Raw genomic sequence first — 25,163 nt, 5'->3', positions numbered from 1 at the left:
CAGTCCAACAACTGTCAAGGAACTAAATCCTGCCAGCTATCGTGCTTGTGTGCTTGGAAATGAATCCTTCCCTGTCAGGCCTTGAGATGACTGCATTCAAGTGGCTGCCTTCACACACACACACACACACACACACACACACACACACTTCCCCTTTCCATTTCTATCGTCAGTACCCTTCTGGCTTAGATCTATAACTGACAATAAGGAAGAAGAATCCGTGATGGTGCCTGCATAGCTCTGAATTGACGATCTCCTCCCTTTATATTTCAGTGCAGTTTTGGAGGGATATGTCTTCTTTCCACCCAGCCCATAAGTTAAGTGTTCTAATCAGCTGGTCATTTTTCCCCCTAATACTCACATTGAATCAACTTCAAGGGAATAGCAATATTGTTTAAGAAAGTATTATGATCAAAGGAAGGGGAAATTGCATCTTCCAGGAAAGCCTGTGTGAAGAGCTAAAAAATGATATGACACTGAACACATGGAAGAGAGAGGGAACACTCAGGACATGAGAGAGCAGTTATCAAAAGGAAGCCAGTTTGTGCCAAAAATAAATAGCTCTTGTGCTGCCTCTGGCATATCTATCAAAAGATACTAATACTTAATTTTTAAATGAAAATATTACCTTTTATAGTATGAAATTGTTATGTGGAATAAATATATATGTATAAATGTATCCATATGTAAGTATATATATGTATACATTTATTTCAATTATTTAAGGGCACTCACTGGTATAGGGACATGGGGAAAATGCCAAGTAGAGACTGGTAAAGCACTGTATTGGATATTTAAAATTTGAATGTATAAATGTTTTATTGAACTTCATAAGATTTTCTGTATTGCCTAAAAGATTATAATGTGAATGAATTATATAATAAGAAGGTACTTTTGTAATTTTAAAGTAAGGAAAATACAAAGACCCCCCCCCCCCCCCCCCCCGCCAAGAACTTATTATCTTGGCAAAATTCATCAGACCAGAAAGTTATTTGGACTAATTTGAGGTTCAACAACATTTTCACTCTTTGATGGAACAAAACTGAATTTTGAGGTACTAAGGTTGTCATTTGCCCATGCCCTACCTGATGGATGCTTTACTACTGCAGGTGAAGGGCTGTTCCTCAGATCAACCTTCCTTTCTTCTAATATTTACCTTCTTTAAAAATTTACAGAATATTGACTCAGTTCTACCCTAGTCTTCCCTATTTTCTCTGGGTCTTTTGATAATAGATGCTGACATTTCGTCTGTCACTCATTCCAACATGTTCTCAGGGTTTATTTGTTTGTTATTTCTCCCTCCTTTAACTTGAGGCTTACAGACCAAAGTAAATTTCTTACTCAGCACCACAGAGGATGGTTCATGATAGTATTCCTGATAATTCCCCTAGTGGCATCTACATCATTACAGAGCTCTCTTCAGGGACACAAAGCGTTTATGTATAACATATTTGAATTACATTTGGCCAGCTGACTTAAAAACAAGATACACTGTCACATTCTAAACTACTTCCTCAGAACATGTTGGTTGAGGGGCACCTGGTGGCTCAGTCCATTGAGCATCCAACTCTTGATTTGGGCTCAGGTCATGATCCCAGTGTTATGGGATCAAGCCCCACCTCAGGTTCTGCACTGAGCCTGGAGCCTACTTGAGTTCTCTCTTTCCCTTTACCCCTCCCCTGCTCATTCTCTCTCTCTCTCAAAAAAAATTTTTTTTAATTTAAAAAATTAGAACATGCTGGTTTAAATCTTCTATCTCTCCATTGTTCTGGGTATATTTCTATGTACCTGTAGGTCAGCCCCTCAAGATGAAGCAGTAAGAATATCAATAAATATACCTGAATGGTCATCATAATAACAAGACATTTCTATTTTTACTTCTGTCAGAGAGTTCAGAGTCCCACTAGCAAGACCTCTTTCTAGAAAAGCCATCTTAAATCCTTTTTGGACAATTTCCAGATATATTTTTAATTTGAGAAGCAATTTGGGTGGTCCATTGATTCCTAAGATGAGCATGTAAAAAAGATAACATGAGTTGAAAGTCTATGTTTATTTTTGGAATATTCAGTTCTGCAAAAATTTCATGACATAAACTTTTATGAATTTTAAGACGCTTTCAGAAAAAAAATTAAAAGACTCTGTATTAACAAATAAAGTACTAAAAGTAAAGGGAATGCAAGTTTGGTATATAGGTCAGACTTGGCCAAAGAATTGTTGCAACAATTAGAATGTAGATAAATTATATAATTAAAATTTTAAGGACAACTGGGACAACCAAAAGAACTAAAGAACTAAAATTTATAGACTGGAGAGTCCTGCCAACATGGACTATTTGTCAATGTTTATTTCTCTGGAAGCTTTTTCTGACTGTGGGTAGAGGCTGAGGAGTGGGCCTGGCCTGGATGAATCTTGGGGTAAGGTAGACAGTGGTACACAAGACTTCTTTTCTGGAGAGCTATCTGCCGAGTTCTTGGGTATATGTGAGGCTGAGGAACTATGCCAAGGGATTCTAGAAGGCGGAATGAAATCTTCCAGGATCTCACAGTGCTTGGGAGATAAAATAGTTGAAAGGGAGGGGTCTGCCATAAACATATGGACAACCCCCAGAACCTCACCCCAGACATTTCTCAGGTTTTGAGGTTGCAGTGGAGAAACAAAGCAAAGAGCTAATCTCGATATCCCTGAAAGCTGGTTGATGCTCATATGGTAATAAAATTAAAATAAACAGAATGAAAAGGTGGACATTTTCACAAAGAACTTGAATCTATGTAAAAAATCAGGTAGGTATTTTAAAACTGAAAACCCACTAATTGAACTTAAATCACTGAATAGGTGTAAATCACAGTAAATACAATAAAACCCAAATAAGTGAACGTGAAGAGAGATGCAGATCCACAGAAACAATCTAAACTGAAGAACAGAAATTAGATAAAGCAGAACAAAGCATAAGAGGCCTGGGCCACCATCAAAATGTCTAATATACCTGCAACTGGAGACCAAGAAAGACACGTGAGAGTAAGTAGGAAAGACAAATATTTGAAGACCAATTGGTCAAGAATGTTGTACAACTGATAAAGGAAAAACGTCCATTCTTAAGAAACTCAACAAAACCTAAGCAACATAATACAAAGAAAACCATAACTAGGTAGATCTTAGTCAAACTGTTGAACCAAGACAAAATGAAAGTCTTAAAACCAAGTAAAAGAGCAAAACTAAGATTTTCAACAAAAACAAAAGACAGTAGAATGGCATCTTTCTGTAACATGCTAAGGGGAAAATTATGCCAATCCAGAATTCTATGACCAGTGAAAATATACATGCAAATGAGGCATAATAAAATCTATTTTGTCACATAAATGTTGAGTGAATGCTTACCTAGCAGACCTGAACTACAAGAAATACTTCAGTTCTTCAGGCTAAGGAAAAATAATTCCTAAAAGAAGCATGAAACTGCAGGAAGCAATGAAGTTCACTGAAAACAAATCTTAAAATATTGGCACAAGAAGAAAATTTGACAATCAGAATGAGCTCTGTATCAATTATAGAAACCATATCTATAATTAACACATTTTACACACACACACACACACACACACACACTCACACACACTCATACACACACACAGAAATTTCAAGCACAGACAGATTATCTGGTAAATTCTTCTAAAAATATAAGGAATGAATAGATTTAATCTTATACAAGCACTTTCAGGAAATACATACAAGAGAGAGAATTCTTCCTAATTTGCTGTGGGAAGCATATATTGACATTAAAATGTGACAAGGATATTAAAAGGAATTGGGGTGGGATATTTACCATGAAATACACATGAGAAGGAGGGGTAAATATAAGAATTGGCCTCTGGAATTTATAATATATATTGAAATAAAATGTGATAATGAGAGTGGCTAAATAGTGTTTAACTTTTCTAAGGTTCTTATATTGTTGCCGAAGTGGTAATACTATTGAAAGTAGTATTGAATACTTATATTCAATAAGTATACTTATTGAAAGTAATAAGTCTAGAATAAATATTATACTATACATAAATATTACAATTATAATATCTAAGATATTCAAAAAGGTGTAACAAGAGGCTAACAAGCAATAAAAAATGATCCATCTACAAATGACAAGGAAAGACAAAAATAATAAAAATATTACATAAACATGAAAACAAATGTCATATCCAGAATTTATAAAGAACTCTTAGAAATCCATTAGAAAATGTAGATAACCTGTTTTTTTCCTATGGGTAAATGACTTGAAAAGTCACTTTATATTAGAGGATGAAAAAAAAAATCAAAATCAGGGGCACCTGGGTGGTTCAGTCGGTTTGGCGTCCCACTTCGGCTCAGGTCATGATCTCACAGTTCTCAGGCCCCCCGTCAGGCTCTGTGATGACAGCTCAGAGCCTGGAACCTGCTTTGGATTCTGTGTCTCCCTCTTTCTCTGCCCCCCCCCCCACTCATGTTCTCTCTCTCTCTCTCTCTCTCTCTCTCTCTCTCTCTCTTTCTCTTTCAAAAATAAATAAACATCAAAAAAATTTAAAGAAAAAATCAAAATCATATAAAAATAAATCATCTTTTTTAAGGTTTTATTTATATTTGAGAGATACAGTGGGAATGGGGGAGGGGCAGAGAGAGGGGGACAGAGGATCTGAAGCAGGCTCTGCGCTGCCCCTAGAGAGCCTGCTAGGGGCTTGAACTCACAATTGGTGAGATCATGACCTGAGCTGAATGAAGTCAGACGCTCAACTAACTGAGCCACCCAGGTACCCCTCGAAATAAATCACTAAAACTATCACTACATGCCCACAAAACAACTAAAATTAAAACAGCCAATATTACCAAGTCTTGAAGAAAGCATGGGATAACTGGAAGTGTCGTGTATTGTTGGTGGAAATTTAAACCTGAAGAACCATATTGGAAATCTATTCTGGCAATGTCTATTAAAGATAAATATTAATATACCCTTTGTCTCAGCAATTCCACTCCTGGATATACACTCAAGATCAATGAATGCTTAAGTCATTCAAAAAATATGCACAACAATATGCAATTAGCATTATTTATCGTAGCCTCAAACTGAGAACAGATGAATAATCCAATGCTAAATAAGTTGCTGTCTATGCATAAAATAGAACGCCTATATTGCAATTGACAGGGTTCAGGAAAGGCAACGTCAAAATATGACATCATGACGAATTGAATATTTTGAGCTGAAGAAATTTGAGAAAGGGCAGGTGCAGGAAGGATTTCCCCACCTTCCCCTGAAGCAGGTTTTAAGACCCTAATATGAAAGGTGCTCTCACTATAAACAGGGTAGGGAGTATCCTTATCTCTGAAGACTAGGGACTCAGCTCAGGAGAATCTGAACAAGCTTTTCCCCCACTTACCTCATAGCCTTTTTTGTCGTATCACATTTTCCCATGATTTTCTGCTCTTCATCAAACCTAGCGTAAGAATGCTCAGCTTTAACTGCTTCTTCCTAATGAAGGCTCCTGTGTCATATAAAATTCCTATTAAATAAATTTGTATGCTTTTCTCTTGTTAATCTGTCTTTTGTTGCAGAGATTGTAGTTGAGAACTTAAAAGGGTAGAAAGAAAATATACTTTTTCTCCCCTACACAATAATAATGAACAATTGATACATACAATAATATGATAAATGTTTAAAACATAATGTTGAATATAAACAGCCATATACAAGAGGATATATACTACATGATACTATATTTATTAAATTCATTAACAGGCAAATGAATCTATGTAAGTAGAGATCAGAATAGCAGTTATCTTCTGATTCTTGTTATAGACTGAGATGATAGATTTCTGGGATGCTTGTACTATATTCTAATTTGAGTTGTATTTTTGCATGTATACCTATGCAAAAACTCACTGAACTGTATATTTAAGATCTGTAGACTATATTAATAAATTATACATCAGTATTAAGAAGGAGGAAATAAAGCTAGTTTCACTACACAGATACCGACCTCCATGACCTCACAATTTCATATGTAGGTATACACCCAACATATATGACCGTTTTTTTTACACCGAAAGACATTTACAAGATTTTCACAGCAACAGTATTTTTACATCCAGACGCTCAAAATAGTACAATTGTCTACCAACACAATGGGAAATTAAAGTTATGGTTCATTGATACTATAGAATAAAATACAGTAATTAAAAAGAATGAATTTCTGCTACATTTGGAATGTCAGAGACATGCTTGCATTCCTATAAAGTTCCTCAGGAAAAATGAATCTGTGGTAGAAGTCAAAATTGTGTTATATTTGGGAGAAGAAAATGAGGCGTAAAAGAGGCTTCCGAAATGCTGGTAATGTTCTGTATCATGCTAATGGTGGTCACATGGCTGAGTTCATGTCGAATTCTTGAGGTTACACACTTATGACTTTTGCACTATTTAGTATGTATCTTTGTATTCAACCGTAAGGGTTATTGTAACGATAGACCACAAATAGTGGCTTAACACAGTGGATTTATTGCGTCACAGTTCTGGAGTCTGGAAGTTGGAAATCAAAGAGTCAGCAAGGGTGGATCCTTCTGAGGGCTGTGAATCTGCTCCATGCCTCTTTCCTAGCTTCTGCTGGTTTTCTGGCAGCATTTGGCCTCCTTGGCTTGTAGGTGTGTCGGCCAACCCTACACCGTCGCATACATTTTCCTGCTATCTCCTTGTATAGTGTTCACTCTGTTCATGTCTGGCCCTGTGTTCACATTTCCCCTTTTTATAAGGACAGTAATCATATTGCGTTAGGGCCCACCCTAATGATCTCATTTTCACTTTATTACCTCTGTAAAAACCCTATTTTCAAAGAATGTCATGTTTGGGGTACCTGGGTGACTCAGCCGGTTGAGTGTCCGACTTCAGCTCAGGTCATGATCTCGTGGTCAGTGAGTTCGAGCCCTGCATAGGGCTCTGTCTGACAGCTCAGAGCCTGGAGCCTGCTTTGGATTCTGTGTCTTCCTCTCTCTCTGCCCCTCCCCCACTCATGCCGGCTCCCCCCCCAAAAGTAAATAAATAAACATTAAAAAATTAAAAAAAAAAAGAAAGTCATGTTTGGAGGTCCTGGAGTTTGGGACTTCAAAATATATTTTTGCAGAAACATGATTCAGCCTATAAGAAACATATACTGTACATTTTAAAACTCCCAAAATTAGGGGTGCCTGGATGGCTCAGTTGGTTGAGCGTCTGACTTTGGCTCAGGTCATGATCTCACGGTTTGTTTGAGTTCGAGCCCCGTGTTGGGCTCTGTGCTGACAGCTCAGAGCCTGGAGCTTGCTTCAGATTCTGTGTCTGCCCCTCCTATGCTCATGCTCTCTCTCTCTCTCTCTCTCTCTCAATAATAAATAAACGTTAAAAAAATTTAAAACAAAACTCCAAAAATTAAAGCTAACAGAAAAAGGAATAGAATTAAAATGTAGGTCAAGGAGGGCTGCAATAACCCTTGATGATAGAATACCTATTTCTTTTTTTAAAAAAAAAATTAAAGTTTTTATTTTGAGAGAGAAAGAGAGACAGCATGTGTCAGGGAGGGGCAGTGAGAGACAGAGAGAGAGAATCCCATGCAGACTCTGCACTGTCAGCACAGAGCCTGATGAGGGGCATGAGCCCAGGAAGCAGTGAGATCATGACCTGAGCCAAAACCAAGACCTGGATGCTTACCCGACGGAGCCATCCAAGCTCCCCTGGAATGCCAGTTTCTAAACCAAATGTTAGAATGGCTTGAAACATGTTAGAATTGAAAATTTTAGAGCCAGAAGGCACACTTGGGGACTTTCAACCTCCTCCTTTTCTTTTCAGCTAAAACATTTAGGCTCAGCAAAATTAGAGTTTGTTTAGGCACACATTTAAATCGTTAATGGAAGAATCTAGCCTAGAATCCCAAACACCCACCTACCCTTTCCCCAAGGCAACCACAGCCTCAAATTTTACTAATTTTTCTCAAATTATTTCTAGAATATTTACCAAGATCACAATTCCTTAATCCTGGCTTAGCATATCTTTGTCCATATTTTTTTGGTTTATGTAAAGAAAGCTAGATTAAGGGACTTTCACTGCAAAGGTGAAAATCAGAATGACATGTGTGAAGCTATAACTCTTGTTACCATCTGGCATACACAAGGGTGTCGTACTAAATGAGATCAGAACGAGCTCCTTGGAAGTAAACCTTTAATAGACTGGGGAACTTTAAGGGCATCTCTCCTAGAATGTTTTAATAGAGCATCTGAGGATGAGTTCCGCACAGCTGGCCAGTGAAGGCAATCTAGATTAGTTGCCAAAACTAGGTTTTAAATGAATTTGCAATCCGTCACAGTTCTTTCTAAAAGATAATAGAACTTTTGACGAATTAGCAAATAAAAATCTTTTCTAATCTGGAACCCTTACATTGACAATGTATCATGATTAAAGGTTTCCTTTCTCCCTCCCTCCTTTCCTTCCTTCCTTTTATTTTTTTCCCTTGTCTGTTTCTCATGACATCAGGCTTATACAGATCAATCATTCAAGGACAGTGATTCCAACATGTATCAGTTGGATGACATAAATCCTGTAGTCCTGTTAGAAATATATTAAGATAATAAATAGAAACGGCAAGGGAAAATCTAAATAATGGAAATGCTAATTCCTGTATTCCATGTAAAAATTTCATGGTCTTTCTGTCAGTAGAGATAACTGAATTGCTAACATTGCCAATCCTTTTCTTTTTGACTGAGCCAAGATAAAGCAACATTTAGCAGATGAACTGAGCAAAGAAAACCACTCCCTTAGTAACACAAGCAAAATTAATTATTATACCATTAACTAGCAAATGCATGTAAAGTTAAAATTACCTTTCTGATATGGGTCCCGATTCACTTCTGTAGAGTGTGCTTAATGGAAACCTGATTCACTAGCTGATAATCAGTTATCTAGAATTCATCTTCAGTCAATCCATCCATGTTTTGGAATACTTTCACTTGTTTGCTCAGAGGGAGCAGATGTTCAGTTCTATCTTTGACTTTGGAAATTTGGTCGTTGTGCCTTATAGTGTCAGGAAGATGATACAAGATAATGAGGCAAATTGTTAGGCATGTTCTTAGCAGTAAATTACTAGTACCTTGAGTTGCTGTAGCATCCAAACCAGGGAGAGGCCGTTTCCTGAGGTAATCTGTGTTTTTAGGGCAAACATGCATGTTAGTCTGTATTACATGGTGGTTATTTAAGTATTCTCATGCGTATGAAGACCTAGGAACAGAGATATAGGCTTTCAGCATGTTAAAAAATGACTCCTCGATGATAAACCACACCATGAATAATACAAATTCACGCTTCACCCAAGAAATGTAAAATAATGAGATTATTTAATACCTGATTTTTCTGGTTTAGGATGTTCTTTAATTTTAATCATAGACTCACCTGGAACAGCTAGAAACCTGGATGGTGTCTATCCTATAATTGTGCGTGACAATATGCAATGTGATTTGTGTGTGTGTCTATGTAGATATACAATATCTAGTGTGCAATATGCAGTAATGATTTGGAAAATTAATAAACTACTTGGGAAGTAAGATAGCAGCATCAAGAAAACAATTCTCACCTTTTTGGGGGGTGGGGGGTGGGGCAATTATAAATGTCATGCCTCATGTCCTACGTAATGAAATGTCTGACTTCAAGAAATTTGCATTACACATCCACTTAGTCCATTGAACATCTTACATGTTTGCAATATAGATAGGCTCCATTCTCCTCCTCCCCTCATCTCCCATGCTCCTGCTTCAGGGTCCTTATACATTGCTTGTCACAAAGTGGCCTTGTTCCCTCCCTGTTGTAGCCGTTGATCTTCTATATCTGTCCAGCTAACTCAGCATGGATGTTTTGATTGAAGGCTCCAAAATTAACTCTGGGGTTGTCTTGTAAGAAATGTTGTGTGTGCATGTGTGTGTGAGTGTGTGTGTGTGTTGTTATTGTTGTTGTTGTTGTTGTTGTTGTTTTCTTCTGTTTTTCTTTTTTAGCAATTCTTTCCGGGTCTTCAGAGTGTTTTCACACAGACGTTTCACAAAAGCCACTTGAGAATTGCTAACATTTGGCATGGGCACTTCCTCTTTTGAAAAAAAAGAAAAAGTCTCTCAATTTTTCTGAGTTCTTTTTGAGGCTGTGTTTGTATCCCTACTTCCATTTTATTTCTGCACTTACTCATTAGCTTTTAGTTTAAACTCTTCTGTGAGGTCAAACATAGGGGTTGGACTGGAACACACATTAATTATAGACGTATCTGGTCACTTTTGGCATGGCAGCTCAGAAGACAGAACTGGCCACATTCTGAGTTGAAGATAAGTTTTAGCACAGTGAAAGGAGACATACAGAATTTTCTTAAGGGGACTAGAAATAAATGATTTCTTGAAGCATTAGAGGCCAGATAGTGAATGTGGTAAGCCTTTTTTAAGTTCAGTATTCTATTTACAAAATCACAAGACTTTTATAAATTGCCAGACTGCCTTGCATAAACTAAATGCCAACAGAACAGTGACCTTTCAAATCACTGGGTAACAGAAGCCGAGATCAGAAAGCTCAAACTTAAAGCAAACACTGACAAGAAATCCTACAGAAATGACTTCTGTGTCTGGTCAACGTAACATAACATGACACACTGTAAAATGTGTTTGGCTTTTTAGGTAGAATGGTCTATTGTGGCTTAACTGCTTTTGAAAATATGAATTTGGAGATCTATGGTTAGGTTAGCTTAACATAAATTATTATTATTATTTTTTAATTTGAAAGAGAAAGAGTGGGAAAATTTGCTAGAAAAAGATCTGTAAAATATGATTGTAATTGTGTTCATAAGGGAGGTGAAAAAAGGATGGACCGGGTTGGGGTCTAGATGGGGTCAGAGTTAAAGGTTTGGGGGAAGGGAAGTTAAATTGCAAAAAAAGATGAGGGCATATTATATAAGAAGTTTTTTTTAAAGGTCTCATTTGAAATATGTAACGGAGATAACTTTAAAAATACATCACGAGGAATTTTGAATCAGAGTTCCAATTTTAAAATGTTATGAGCTTCCGTTGTTTTCCTATTTCCCATACATTTCTTTTTAAGTTTCACTTAAACTGTATGAAAGTGCAGATACCAAGTGCTTTATAACAAAATTAAATTCATATATATGTATATATTTGCGTGTATATATTCAAAGAGATTTTTTATTCTATACTTAAAATATATCTTTAGAGATGCCTTATAACTGATGAAGTGAAAGTATAATTTTTTTCTGTATCTTTAATTTTTTAGTTTGAAGTTTTTCTGTCAACATTTAATTTCAACAACATGTTCTCATCAATAGCATAAACTCAGAAAACAGGTTTTACCATGTCTGCACTTGAATAGATGAGTAGAGGCTCGTGTCTGATGACTAATATTTTCCAAATACATATGTACTTCTTGTATATCCGTGTAAATGATTGTAAGGGGACGGAGGAGGAAATATTTTAGAGATGCATTACTATGTATAGGATTTTGAGGCATGTTCAATTGCTTTCACATTTGGAAATTTTGGATGAATATGTTTCTCTTTCACAGCAAACATGTTGTGTATGTGAGCCATCTCTAGCCAGATTTTATTGTAAGTGTTTGAAAGGATATTGCAACTATGGGATATTGCCAGACCGTTAGTAAAAAGCAAATTGAGTCTATTGAGAGATTAATTCACCAGCTGAAAGAAATACATTTGCCTTAGAGTCATCAGATATTCTACCCACCGAACTCATCCTCCAAGATAGCATAACTAATGAGTTTCCTAAACCAATTAAACATAAGCAGGAAGCATCAGTCATCAGAACTGACTATTTTCAGCTAATCAGCTGACTGCACAAACTGCATGGCATTGAGGAAAGGAGGAACACCCTAAAAGTTGTGGGTTTTTTCACTGTCCTCACTCTGCTTCTCAATTTTATGGATGCGGCGTCTTGCACAGGACACTGTAAATGAGTATGGTGCCTTCTACTACATAAAGTGCTTCCCCTTGCATTATTATTCAGTAGAATAAAATAAGTTTTAATGGGCTTAAGTGAGTTGGTTAGAGGCACACAATTAATGTATGTCTGGGACTCAAAATCATGCCCTTCCTCTGTTGTAGTTGTTCTATAAATATGTATGTATTGATTGACTTTCTACCTTTCGTGACTTGGGAATAGGTTCAAGTGTTCAAAATACTGCCATCTTTACAACTGGGCAGACTCAGATCAAGTCAAGGCAGGATGAGGATGATCATGGCATGGGTTCCCTTTTTGAAAGACAGAATCAGGGTAACCAGTATCAGTTCCTACCGGTTATAATGATAACTGTGATACAAATAACTAACCATTACTGAGCACTCACAATATGGTAGCACTTTGTATAATTAAACCAATTAATAGTCTCAAAACCTTCCAAACAGATATTGTTCTCTTAATTTACAGATGCAGAGAATGTAGGCCCAGAGAGTAATGTTAAAATTTTAAGGCTTTACATTTTGAAAAATTCTAATATGTTCTATATTTTATGAGTATATGGAACAGTTATCCATGTATGTGGTAAAAAGAAGCGATGTTTGATACAGTATGTGGCATGAGTATATCTACTGTAATATGACTGATTTTCATATGTCATTTATAAAAATTAGCTTCTTTATCATTCTACAGGGTCATTTTATTTGTATATATTGCTTTTTTTAAGTGTATTTATTTCTTTTGAGAGAGAGAGAGCTGAACAGGGGAGAGGCAGAGAGAGAGAGAGAGAAGGAGAGAGAGAGAATCCTAAGCAGGCTCCATGCTGTTTGCATAGAGCCCAATGAGGGGCTCAGTCTCATGAACGGTGAGATCATGACCTGAGCTGAAATCAAGAGTCAGATGCTTAACCAACTGAGTCACCCAGGCGCCCCTGTGTATGTTGCTTTAAATGTGCACATGTGGAACTTGTTTCGTTTTACCTAAAGACATGGGGCAAAAGCTTGTCTTTGATGGAAGCTGTGTATATTTCTCCAAAATGACTTAAGAATAGTAAGTGAAATAACACTTGCCCATGAAGGTGGAGCCAACAGAAAGATGGCGGAGTGATCTGCATGCTGCTCCCAGGCTTTGGAGGAGGAGAGGACGGTAAAGAGCTGATGTCCTGTGAAAGAACAAGAGGCTATTTCATCACCTTGTGACCCAATCATAAAGCTAAAGTTCCCTTCCTACTGTAGAAAAAAATGAATATTTTATATAAATAAGTTTTTGACCCTATCTAGATTCCTGTTCCTAGGTATTCATTTAAAAAGGTAATTTGAATACCCCTTTTCTCTTGAGTTAATAGGGTAGCAAACACAAATATTTTGGGGAAGTATTTCTTGGTATAATCCTTCAGTGTTAAATTTTTATTTCCACAATATTTTAGATGCTTCCTGGAGCACAGGAATGAGATGAACTTCTTACTAAGATCAAAAAGAAAAATAATGTGGCAAGATGACAAAGCTAAATCATCAGTCTGCTTCCCCCACCCCACCCCCGATTTTCACATCATTTCTTTTATTTTGATTGTAGCTTGTTGCATATTCATGTAGACCAATTTGAAAGAAGGAATATAGGGGCACCAGGGTGGCTCAGTCGGTTGGGTGTCCGACTTTGGCTCAGGTCATGATCTCACAGTTTGTGGGTTCGAGCCCTGCATCAGGCTCTACGCTGACAGCTTAGAGCCTGGAGCCTGCTTTGGATTCTGTGTCTCCCTCTCTCTCTCTGTCCACCCCCCATTCACACTCTGCCTCTCTATCAAAAGTAAATAAACATTAAAAACTTTTTTGAAATAAGGAATATAGGGCCACCTGAGTGGCTCAGTTAGTTAAGTGTCTGACTCTCAGTTTTTGCTCAAGTCATGATCTCATGGTTTCATGAGTTTGAGCCCAGCGTCGGGCTCTGCACTGATGGTGCGGAGCCTGCTTGGGATTCTCTCTCTCTCCCTCTGTCTCTGCCCCTCCCCGACTCATGCTTTCTCTCTTTCTCAAAATAAATAAACTTTAAAAATTTTAAAAAGGAATATATACTGAGTACTTTTTAAGAACTAAGACTATGTCTTCTCCTTTGATGTGAATTATATTCTTCAACATATATATGAGTTGCATAATATATACTCAATGTCATTGAATAAATAAGTGAATTCATCTACCAGTCAATAAGCATGAATTCAAAAGCTGTTCTAGAATATCATGGCCTCTGAAGATTTGAGTAAAAGTGAAAGCACTTTCCTAAATTAGATGTAAAGGGCGTGGAAGACAGGGTAAATTTAATAAATTATTTTCAAATTGCAAATGAATTAAAACTTATTTATTCAGCATCTATAATGTGGAAATATCCCTCTGGTAATGATTGGGAGCATAAAAATGAGAATATCATGGTCTCATCTTTGAGAAACTTACCATTATTCAGAAAGACACAGCATATGCTCAAGAAAGTTAATTAAGTGCCTGTGAATGGTTCACATAGATTGAAAAGATCCAAGAAATATGTATGGAGTGGGAAAAGAGGTATTTGAGGTTGCACTTGAGATTTAGGATATGATGAATTGTGAAAGAAGAAAGGGGGTATTCTATTCTATGTGGAGGAAAACCAAGAGTTGGAAGTGAGAAAAATATGAAACAAGCACAAACAAAATTATAGACATACAAATTCACACAGTTTCAGTGTGACAAACTGATTGCTCTGAGGCAGAATTTGGGTGCTGGGGGATTGTGCTTAGATATAAGTAACAAAAACAAAGTTTTTAACTGTATTTGAACGGTATTTTGTAGGCCCCATTTCCAAATGTATGTCAGTGGGTGTTGAGAGAGGGGAAGGGGTAATTTGCTTATGTAAATTTGGAAAATGGGAAGTGAGTCTCATCTGTTAAACAAGATTGGCTTACTGTGAGGTTTCTCATGAGCCTTTAGTTCATGGGTATCAAGAAGGGGCCATCATAAGAATTTCACAACCATTTTGCCACAGGATCTCTTTCTGTGATTTGTCTATCTCTAGTGATATTTCTCCTCTAGACACATGTTGGGAACTAGCAGTTTTTGACAGTTAAGGGTCACAAAGAGCAGTAAGGCAGAGAGAAATGACATGGTGAAAGTACTGATTTGGGGAAAATAATTTGGTGGTAGTAGATGGAGAGACTGATGTCCCCTGCAATCAGGGGTTGGGAAGAGAAGTTGTAATGATACATGAATAGTGGAGATGGAAGTTTTATTTTAAGATACAAAGCAGTAGAGTACATTTTTATATCCAATCACTGCTTAGAGATGAAGTATTGTAGCAAGAGCTGCAGATAAGGACTTGTGTGTAATTTGTATACAGGTGAGAGCACAATCTGTCGGGATGGATTCCCAGAAAGAGACTACAAAGGAAGAACAGAGATTTCTGCTATTAACTGAAACATTTATCTTTATTTTCCTGGAAGTTTGAGGAGAGAAACGATCAAACTAAGAAGAAATTGGAATAGTTTAATCCAAAAGATGTGGGGTTTGAATAAGGATCTTACTGTGAAAGCTTGTTTTTGTTGATTAGAAATGTATAGGGAATTTTGGCAAGATAAATTTTATCATAGTTGTGAGAACGAAAATGAACATTTGTGGATGTGTGATGATTGAGAAGGAAGAAAATGAACATAGTAAGATGAAACTTTCATGCAGAGGACGCAGAGATGTTGACCCCATCAGAGGGAGATAGGATTATTGGGAACCTGGAAGTGTGGGTCAGATAGAATTGTGGATATTTTTTGATGAGTTTGTCTTAGGAAGCAGTGATTATGTCTCATATTCAGGGACTTGGAAACAGTGAGAGGGATTGTGAAGAGGATGAGAAACTGAAACGTGGAGAAAAAGTAAGATATGATGGCTTGTTTCCCGGGGTATGATCTTCTCAGTAAGGGAATGTCTTATGGAATATTAACCTCTTGTTTGGAGGAATATGCAAGAGAATCAGGGGAGACATCTTTTTGAATTTAACACCTATTAACACATTTAGGAAATGCTAATAAATAGAAATTAATTCTGACCAGAATTTTTAAATTATTTACCGTTTCGTTCTTGTTAGGGAAAAATTAATTTTAAAGAATTACAATATTTCACAATTTGTGACCTCATTTTATTTTTAATTTTGAAAGCTTATAAAAAAGTCCAGCTTCTTTGATGTAAGTGTTCCTTAAATGCTAAACATATTCATCTTAGTTGTACTGCGGATATTTTACCCTTTGTTTTCCAATATGAAATATTGTCGTTGGGCTGCATGTTTAATTATTGTCTGCCAGTCGATACTATTATCTAGAAAATCTCCTAGAAGTAACAACCCTGATACTTTCATGAAGCACCCTAAAAATTTAAATGCCATTAAGTGTTCAGCAGTGGTACATTTTGTTCATAATATAGCAGTACCCTCTTGTGCTCATGCTTGGTCATATGTTCTATACTGCCTTACAGGGGTGTGTGCCACATACTCAATCATTTCTCTCATCTTAGCTTTAAGTGAAATATTCTATTATTCATGATATCATCTTCTTGAAAAGGAGTTCAGGCATTACCAATATTATTCAAAAATATTACCAGCACTCCCATGCTGTAGGGGGAAATGGCTATTCCATCCATTTTGCTCGTATTAGTAAATAAAATACTTGAGAACCAAGAACCAAGAAGTTGGTTAAATTTCCTAAGTAATTTGTAGAAATGGAAGTGGGATCTAAGTCTTTTGTTCCCAGGTTCAGTTCTGTGCCATATGCATTGGACTATGCATCTGATCCAAGAAAGTTTAAAGCTATATACACATATATGTGCAAAATTCGACATTCTTTTAACGGAATCTTTTCTTGAAGAATATTACTCTATGTTTTGAGAAATTTTGGATTTTTGGCTTACAGCACAGCACAGTAGTATCAACCAATATACTGCAAAGGGAGTTGTGTCGTCCTGGAGTTTGATTGATGGAGTTTGATTGACCAAGCTTAAACATGTTAATTCAGAGACAAAAGATTCTCCAGCCAAACTATCCATGAGCAAGAAAGCCTGGTTTATTGGCTTTCCAAAGCCTCAAGCAAAGCTTGATTATTGAGCCGATATGCAGATTGTAGATCTTTGTAGCTGTAACAACTTGCCCATTATTTATTATTATTTCAGTAGTTTTAATTTTTCTTACAGACTCAATTTGGTAAAGTATTCTCACCAAAATAGTAGAGCCCCATAAGAAAATCATTCTAATTTAGACACGTTTCTGAATCACTTCGTTAGATGACTTGAGTCTTCCATTAATAAGTGTTTTTGTATCCATATTTAGTTGTTGCAGGGTAGGTCACCCAAGCCCAACAAGTGGGAACTGCAGATGGGCAGTGGCGGTGGCATGGCTGAACAGGTCAGCGGGGAGTGTGATGATGAAGACGGTTGTGGGGGATCGGGAAGTGGAGAAGTCAAGAGGACGCTGAAAATCACGGACTGTAAGTACATGATTCTAACACCACTTCTGAAGAATTAATTTTGAAATATAATTGAAGATAATTATTATTGTGAATGTAAAGTAATAATGATAGTGAATTCAGAAGCATGCAAAAGGAATTGGAAATGAAAATGACCCCATTTTTAAGTTATTCAGGACATGTATTCTTGGGGGTTTTGTTATCTTTAACTCATGGCTTTGAATGGAAATGGCATTTTTATTTTTTCTGAGAAAGACTAGTGAATGACCAGTTCTGAGAATTAAAGGCTTTAAAGGCAGATAGTCCTCAGGGCATGAAATGACTATTAGGGTGCCTATTAAATGCATATTGGTAAATAATGTCAAACCAGGATGGGTAAACTCTACTAAATAGTCAAATTCTGCAACTTCATTATATTGTGCCATTACATAAAAGATACTTTACCAGGTTTGCATCAGAGTCGAATTGCAAAGAAATTGGTTAAATATATGGTTAGTGATAGTGTAAACTGCTCAGATTTAACTCTTAGGAATTTGTTCTCCCAAAAAAACTCTCACCGGTCATTCTCCTTGTTGCGGTTGTATGAGTTTGAAAACCGTTTCTGGTATGGCTGGACTGATCACCACGGCAAAAGATGGAGCTTCCAAATGACAACAGCCACAACAAATCACCAGATGAACTTTGTTTTCTTTTCTTCACTTTCAAAGATGAGGCATATTGGCTCTTCCTTGTTAGGTATATGCAGATGTTCAGGTGGGCAAGACAACCAAAATTATCAACTGAGAAAGAAGGATGAAAGTTAATGTACTCAGGGCAGCTACCTTCCAGCTCTTTATTTATCTCAGGTCATACCAAAGGTGACTACTTTATAAAGTAATTTTCTGGACCTGTGCAGCCCTATCTGGAGGCTAGTCTGATAGTTTCTCTCTAAATCACAAAGGGCTGCTTTGGAACTGTTAGACATGTCCTTTCATGACTTTGGTGGGAGAAGAATTCATTTGCTTTTCACTTCTTGTAATAAATTTAGAACACTACACATGCTTCAAGCATCAATACTGCATTCTTTCTAGGCTCTTGTTTTATAAGGCAGATATATTGGTTAAAAAAATGGAAGCCACAGAGGTGCAAAATACAAAGGACAATTAATATGAAGAAACATGTTTTCTTGTTAGAAATAGAAATAAATTTAATATAGAAAGTAAATAGATGGTGCGGGGTGGGGGGGTTGCCTGGGTGACTCAGTTGGTTAAGCGACTAAATTCAGTTCAGGTCATGATCTCATGACTCATGAGTTCGAGCCCCACCTCGGGCTGTGTGCTGATAGCTCAGAGCCTGGAGCCTGCTTCGGATTCTGTGTCTCCCTCTCTGTCTCTGCCTCTACCCCGCTCATGCTTGCTCTCGCTCTCTCTCTCTTTCAAAAATAAATAAACATAAAGAAATTAAGAAAAAAGAAAGTAAATAGATGGGATTTAGTACATTGGAGCAGGAGTTGAACCAATGGCCACAAAATGTCTTGATATATTAAGGCAATTTCTTTGTGAAAATTAAATATCTTCTACTCTTGTAGGGGCAGGTTAGGATACATGTTTTTGTTATTGGTATTAATATAGTTTATCAGGCTGATTCTTCTGTTTTACTCTATATTTTGTTGGTTAGGCCAAAACAACAAGAAAAGGAGGAAGTAGAAAATGAAAATGAAAGGGTTTTCACTAGAAAAAAAATAATTTTTCTAACAGTTAAAATGTCCTCCATTGTATTTTGGAATTATGATACTTATCTATTAGGATAATATTAGTTAGTCTTTCATTTTCATTTTATCTTCAGTATTTCCATGTACCATAATTTTATTGCAATTTGACTATTAGTAGGGCTTTAAGGCATAAATATTATTATAAAGAATAGTTGAAGTTGAAACTTCATCTATAAATTATATGCATGTATGTGTGTGTGTGTGTAGAATTAGCATTTTTATAGGAATTTTTTCACTCTGGGAGTTATTTATAAGCTCAAGAACTCATTATGTATTAATAGATTACTCTCTCCCTCTCTTTTTTTTTTGTTTATTTCACAAGAGAAGTAGAGATAGTGGAGGATATTCAACCACTAATAATTTTCTCACAAACCATACTTGTCAAGGTGGCAAGAATGAATTTTTACCTCAAAACCTTGTTTTCAATTATTACTGATATGAACACGTATGGTGCAAGCAACTATCCATCAGAATTGGAGAGATTTAAGATTTAGATGGTTTTCAGCAACTCCAGGCAAACATTTTTTTTAAAATCCACATCTGCTATAAGTGGGTTGCCTATCGTGTTTCTCAGAGTTTATAGCTGTTGCCTTTCAATTTTTAATAAGTGGTTAGGAAACCACTGTGGATAGTATGCTGAAATAAATAGGGGCAGGGAAAGTAGCAATGCATAGGTCACATTTCTATTTTTATACAGCATGATCATATTTTCCTTGTGTTTGTCTCATTTGATATATTGCTAAAGCAAGTTGAGACCTAGTTTTAGATGGCTATAATGACTTAAAACTCAAGTGCTCTAGAAAGTTTGCCAGGTTTGAATTTGAATAAAGAACTTGAAATGCACCATTGTCTCTTCTTTACACGGATGTGTATTCTTTATAAAATACAACCTTACTACAATACAGTTCATTTGTCACCTCAAAAATGTCTGATTAGAAAGAGTTATACCAAAATGTATTTATGTAATTATAGCCATGTAGGATTACATGGAATAACACTAATATTGTGTTCTGCAAATTTGATTTTGCTTCATTTATGACAATTTTCAAAGCTGGTGAATATTTTACTAATTATTCCTTAACCTGATCTTCCATCTGTTCTTGTTCATGTTTATTTCAGACAAGAGAGGGTTCTACACACTTTAACGGGCAAAGTTTTACCATCAAAATATTTATATACCTTTTAGGTATCATTTTGTTTTCATCACCAATGGTATCAAATAATTTAACAACTTTTTAGCTTTCAAAACTACCTGGTGGCTATTATGAAATGATAACTGATATGTTTCTTATAAAAAGCAGCCATCTGTACTCTGCAGTGTTTACTCTTAGGAAACTGAAAATATTTTCCTATTTCAGTAAAATGATTTAAAAATTCCAATCTTATGGGAACTTACTCTGTGCTTTTTTTTAGGTATTGAATCTGGCTCATTTGTATAGGTGTGGTTATTTCACTAGTAACCTGGAAGTGTAGGGTCAAAATGGCTTTGAACCTTCATTTTGCCTCACTCGACACTTGGCACCCTTTCAAAGAGGCTGATTGATGCAGTTTCTAAACACCAGTGGGAAAAAACAAGTTCTGTTCTTTTAGCCATGCAGAGCAAACATATTGACACAATCATCAATACTTTTTCAACTACTTGACTATTCTTCTAATACCCGAAATTCTGATAGTTTCAAATGTTGAAAAACAAACCAGAATGGCACTAAAATACGAGCTGTAGCAAAACTATTCCATGTATCGTTTTGGAATCTGTAGTAGCATTGCTTGCAATTCATATGTGATATTGTAATTTAAATTTCAATTTTAAAGAAAAACACAGACTGTGTAACCTAGAACCAGATTCATTTTGATAAGGTGGTTCACAGTGATAACTCAGATGCATTGAATTTGACCCCAGTTTGATTCAGCTATAATACATTCAAGAATAGTAGGGTGATTTTCAGTTTTCAAATTGTGATAATTTCTATTGTCATATTCATCATTGTTCATACAATGTTATACAGTGTGTTTAGCAGTTTTTAGAAATAATTTTATTTTAGCTAAGCAACTGTAAATGGCAACAAAGATCGTTTGGTGTGTGTTCAGATGACTTTTTTCCTAGTGGTCATGTCTCCTTTTTCCTCAACATGTCTCTGCAGAAGGATCATCGTTATGGGTTCATAAAGACTGGTGCATTCAGAGTACCAGTGCAGCAATCTGGTCCCTCGGCTTCCTATTCAGCCACCCAAAGTCTTTCTTCAAAAGGACTCTTAGCCTTTAGGTTCTTATTTCATTAGCTGCTCTTCTTCTTCTCTTTGTTTGGGTTTTCATCATCATCCCAAATTCTAAATATTTCTAGAATTCAGGACTCAGTTCTCCAACCTTTCATCATCTCTGTTCTCAAAGATTCCCTGTTCCACAAACTGCTTACTGTGTCATAAGAACAGTGGTGATACAGTACCCGGCCCCTGATAGCACCATCTAGTTTATGAAGCATTCCCCTGTGTTTTATCTCAGGAGGTAAGTTTATGAATACCAAAGTTGTTCAACTTAATGGAGATTAAGTTGAACTTAATGTTAAGTTAATGGAGATTAACTTAATGGAAGTAGAAGGGAAATACATCAGAATATAAAGTTACTAGATATGGAAAGAAACTTTGGTTCACCTTCAATAGCCTAAAATAAATAGAACTATTGTTTATATTTGGTTTGGACTTGTCACTTAGTAACTAACCTTAGAGCAGCATCTGACAAATGCATCTACAGCATGGTACTAACAATGACCTTGGAAAAGAATAGTATATTCCATGTGCATAGTAAAATGAAGATAATAAATAATACTTTGTTAACCACCGAAGAATAGAGGTTGCTGATTTATTTAGTAATGCACGATTGTAGAGTGAGTGAAAATTCTTGGCTTCCTCAAACTTGTTTTTGCCACAAATCACCTTTATTTCAGAATCTCAGGCATAGAGGTCAAGGAGAACTCAAAAAAATTACAAGTGGCATTTTCTTTAAAAAATGCAGTCTTTATTTTTCTTTCCAGAATTACTAAAACTATGTAATTATTCATTTTGTAGAAATCATTTTATTTTATCTATTGATGATTTTTTTCCAATATAAATTATGTCAAACAGATAATACAAGTATGCATTTGTTTATATTAATCATAGTTTCCTTGAAAAATAATAGTTCCAAATAAGCATATTAAAAGTATGTGTATTATTTCTAAATTAAAGTTTCGCCAAATTCAATTAAAACAAAATGTATTTAGTTTACTTTGCAAAGTGTTGATAAATGGCCCTTTAATAAATTATCCTCAATATAAGAAAGTTTACTAAAAATAACTAGCTATGTGTTTATTCAGTGATGCTAAAAATAAATCATCTTGTATAAGGTTACTTAGATTCAAATCTTTGTGACACAGAGAAAGTAATCTTGAATAATGACTATATATACTTTAATGTACATTTTATAATGCCTAATACTGAAGGATCATGATAAAGCCAAAAAGATTTTCACAAGGAAACACTTCCTGATTCTGTTCAATGTTGAAAAATATAAACAGTTTGAAACTGTCATCTACTACAGTCTTTACACTACTGGTGAATATTATACTAAAGAGAAATGAAGTACATCTCTAAGATAAATATATTTTAATTAAGATGTGATAACTATGAATATTATTCTGATTATACACTTCCATTTCGGTGTCTAAATAATTGAGACTCATCCTGGCTGCTTGCTATTTTATTAACAAGATTGTGCAGGTAATTATACCTAATTAAACATCTAAAATCATCATTCATTCTCTTGAAACATTATATATCACATTCGTGGATTTAAATAATAGAATTGTAATAAGAGGGTTTGTCCTTGAATGCCTATGGAATGATTTTCATTGCTTTGGCTTAGACACAGAACTGATGTTCAATCACTCAGGTGAAGAGGGAAGACTTATTAATTAAAGCTTACGAAGCCTCCTAGCATGCATCCCAGATCAAGCAGGTATTCTGCAGATCTCGTGACTAAATCTGTACCATGCCAGAGGACGTAAAATGAAGAAGCTATGGTCTCTCTGAACTAGCACAATGCTCAGTATGACTGTGTGACCAATAGAGGAAGTAAAAACTGAAATTTTTAAGAAACTATTATCAGATACATTTTATCATGGCTTGCCTAGAGTCATGTGACTGTCAGTGAAACCAGAAACAAATCATATTTCTACCCAGGTCTATTTTTATAGCCTTTGGTTGCAAATAAACAGAATGGTTATTGAAATTGTCTCTCAGGAGGAATTGATAAAGTGGATCATGTAGAAACAAGTCAGGTATACTTTCAGCTCCTTAATGACTTCCATATCTCTAACTAAGTACAAAGAGTATTTCATATAGGATTTTGACCAATTAAGTGCTCATCTAACTATAAATAATTAATATAAACAACAGAGCATGTGACCTGGGCCCAGAGCTTGTCAAAGTTGCTTGTGTATACAAAACACTTGGGATCCTTGTTAAAAAGCTGAGTCTGATACAGGAGGTCTGAAGGGGGGCATTGCTTGTATGCCTCTATATGATGCTCTTGCCGCTGGTCTAAGAACCATTTCTTCCATGAGGAACAAACATGTGTACCCTTGTTTATTATATCCCTTATTTATTAGTATATCTAAAGCTTTATTAAAGTAGCACGAACTCTTAAAACACCATCTACATGTATATGTTAGCATACCAAAAGAACATCATATACACGAAGGCGTTAGGGACTATAACAATTAGACTGGGAGTGTGGCTTACCCTATATGATTTTTGGTATCAGTCTGTTTGACTGTTTTAAGCCACGGGTTTTCTTCCTAACACCAAAGGAGATCCACTTCCATCTTTTCGTGGGGTCTGAAGCCTTCAGGTAACACTTGCTTCAAGCCGCCTTCCATTTTGGAACAGTGCCTCTTGTATGTGAGCAGAAATGTCTCACTTTCATCTCTACCAGTTTGTGATGAACACTGAAGAAATAGTTTGCACAAGCTCCTGACTCATGTTAAATTCCAACAGAGATAAATCAAACTTTCATGTGAACTAAGAGGAGGGAGAGAGACTATCTAAATGGGCAATCAGAAAATACTGCATAGGGGAGACAGGGAAAGGGCCATCTGAAAAAACAAATTAATGGCGATGTTTATGAGAAAGTGGCATTTGAGAAGGTGGGTGCATGACTTAGTTTCAGCTATTGACAACAGGAAGGAAGAAGGTATCTTGTGAAGAGCAAGCATGGTGAACGGAGATTGGGGAGCTGTGAGGAGAGAGGGGAGGACCAACATTATTCAAATGTGGCTTGAAAATGTCATAATGGGTTCCAAATTCAAGAGTGAAGAGTTTGCATTTTATTCGTTAGGCAAAGAACTATTACAAGTTTTTCCATGTGGTCGTTTTGTTTGAATGTGCAGTGTTATTTTTACTAGCAATACAGTGAACTGGTTAAAAAAACAAACGTGTAAATGAAGTATAGCTTGCACAAGCAATTTACCAATTACCTTGCACACATAATTGTGCTGTGCCTGAATTTCCTTAAGATGGGGATAATGATAGTACTATCCAAGAACATCCTGCGAGGGTTAAATAACCTAATCTGTACATAGCATTACAGGAGTGCCCCATCCATCCCCACACTGAACCAGAAAAAGTTGTTGAGTAAGATATGTAAAAGGATTTTCCTAAATGCTTCTGCCGTGAACTGGCAAGAAAGAAAGGAATATTCCATACAACCAGGTGAAGTCATAACAATAATATAGAGATAGAGACGAATATAGATGTATAGAAATAGAGAAAAATCTATAATTACACACACATACTCACACATGCACAGTTTAAGGAAAATGACAAAATGAATTTGTATCTACTTCTCTACCCAGTCAAATAAACAGAATATTTCCATGTCTCTGTGTGCCTCTCCCTGAACACATTTCACTCCAAGAATTTACTATGATCA

At 36.1% G+C, this 25,163-nt stretch overlaps 1 protein-coding gene across 1 annotated transcript in view; it reads left to right on the top strand.

Annotated features, from left to right (window-relative positions):
• The window catches only part of GPC5 (glypican 5), a 1,417,426-nt gene that overhangs the window by 656,566 nt on the left and 735,697 nt on the right, over window positions 1-25,163 (top strand). Inside the window, exon 7 of the mRNA XM_060636856.3 lies at window positions 17,314-17,470. Within this exon, the coding sequence (XP_060492839.2) occupies window positions 17,314-17,470 (157 nt within the window). The remainder of the gene's footprint in view (window positions 1-17,313; window positions 17,471-25,163) is intronic.

The sequence above is a fragment of the Panthera onca genome, chromosome A1 (genome assembly GCF_046562875.1).
Source record: "Panthera onca isolate mPanOnc1 chromosome A1, mPanOnc1 haplotype 2, whole genome shotgun sequence".
In the NCBI taxonomy this organism is placed as follows: Eukaryota; Metazoa; Chordata; class Mammalia; order Carnivora; family Felidae; genus Panthera; species Panthera onca.
The sequence above is the reverse complement of the archived record's forward strand: the minus strand, read 5'-3'. Positions and strand labels throughout refer to the sequence as shown.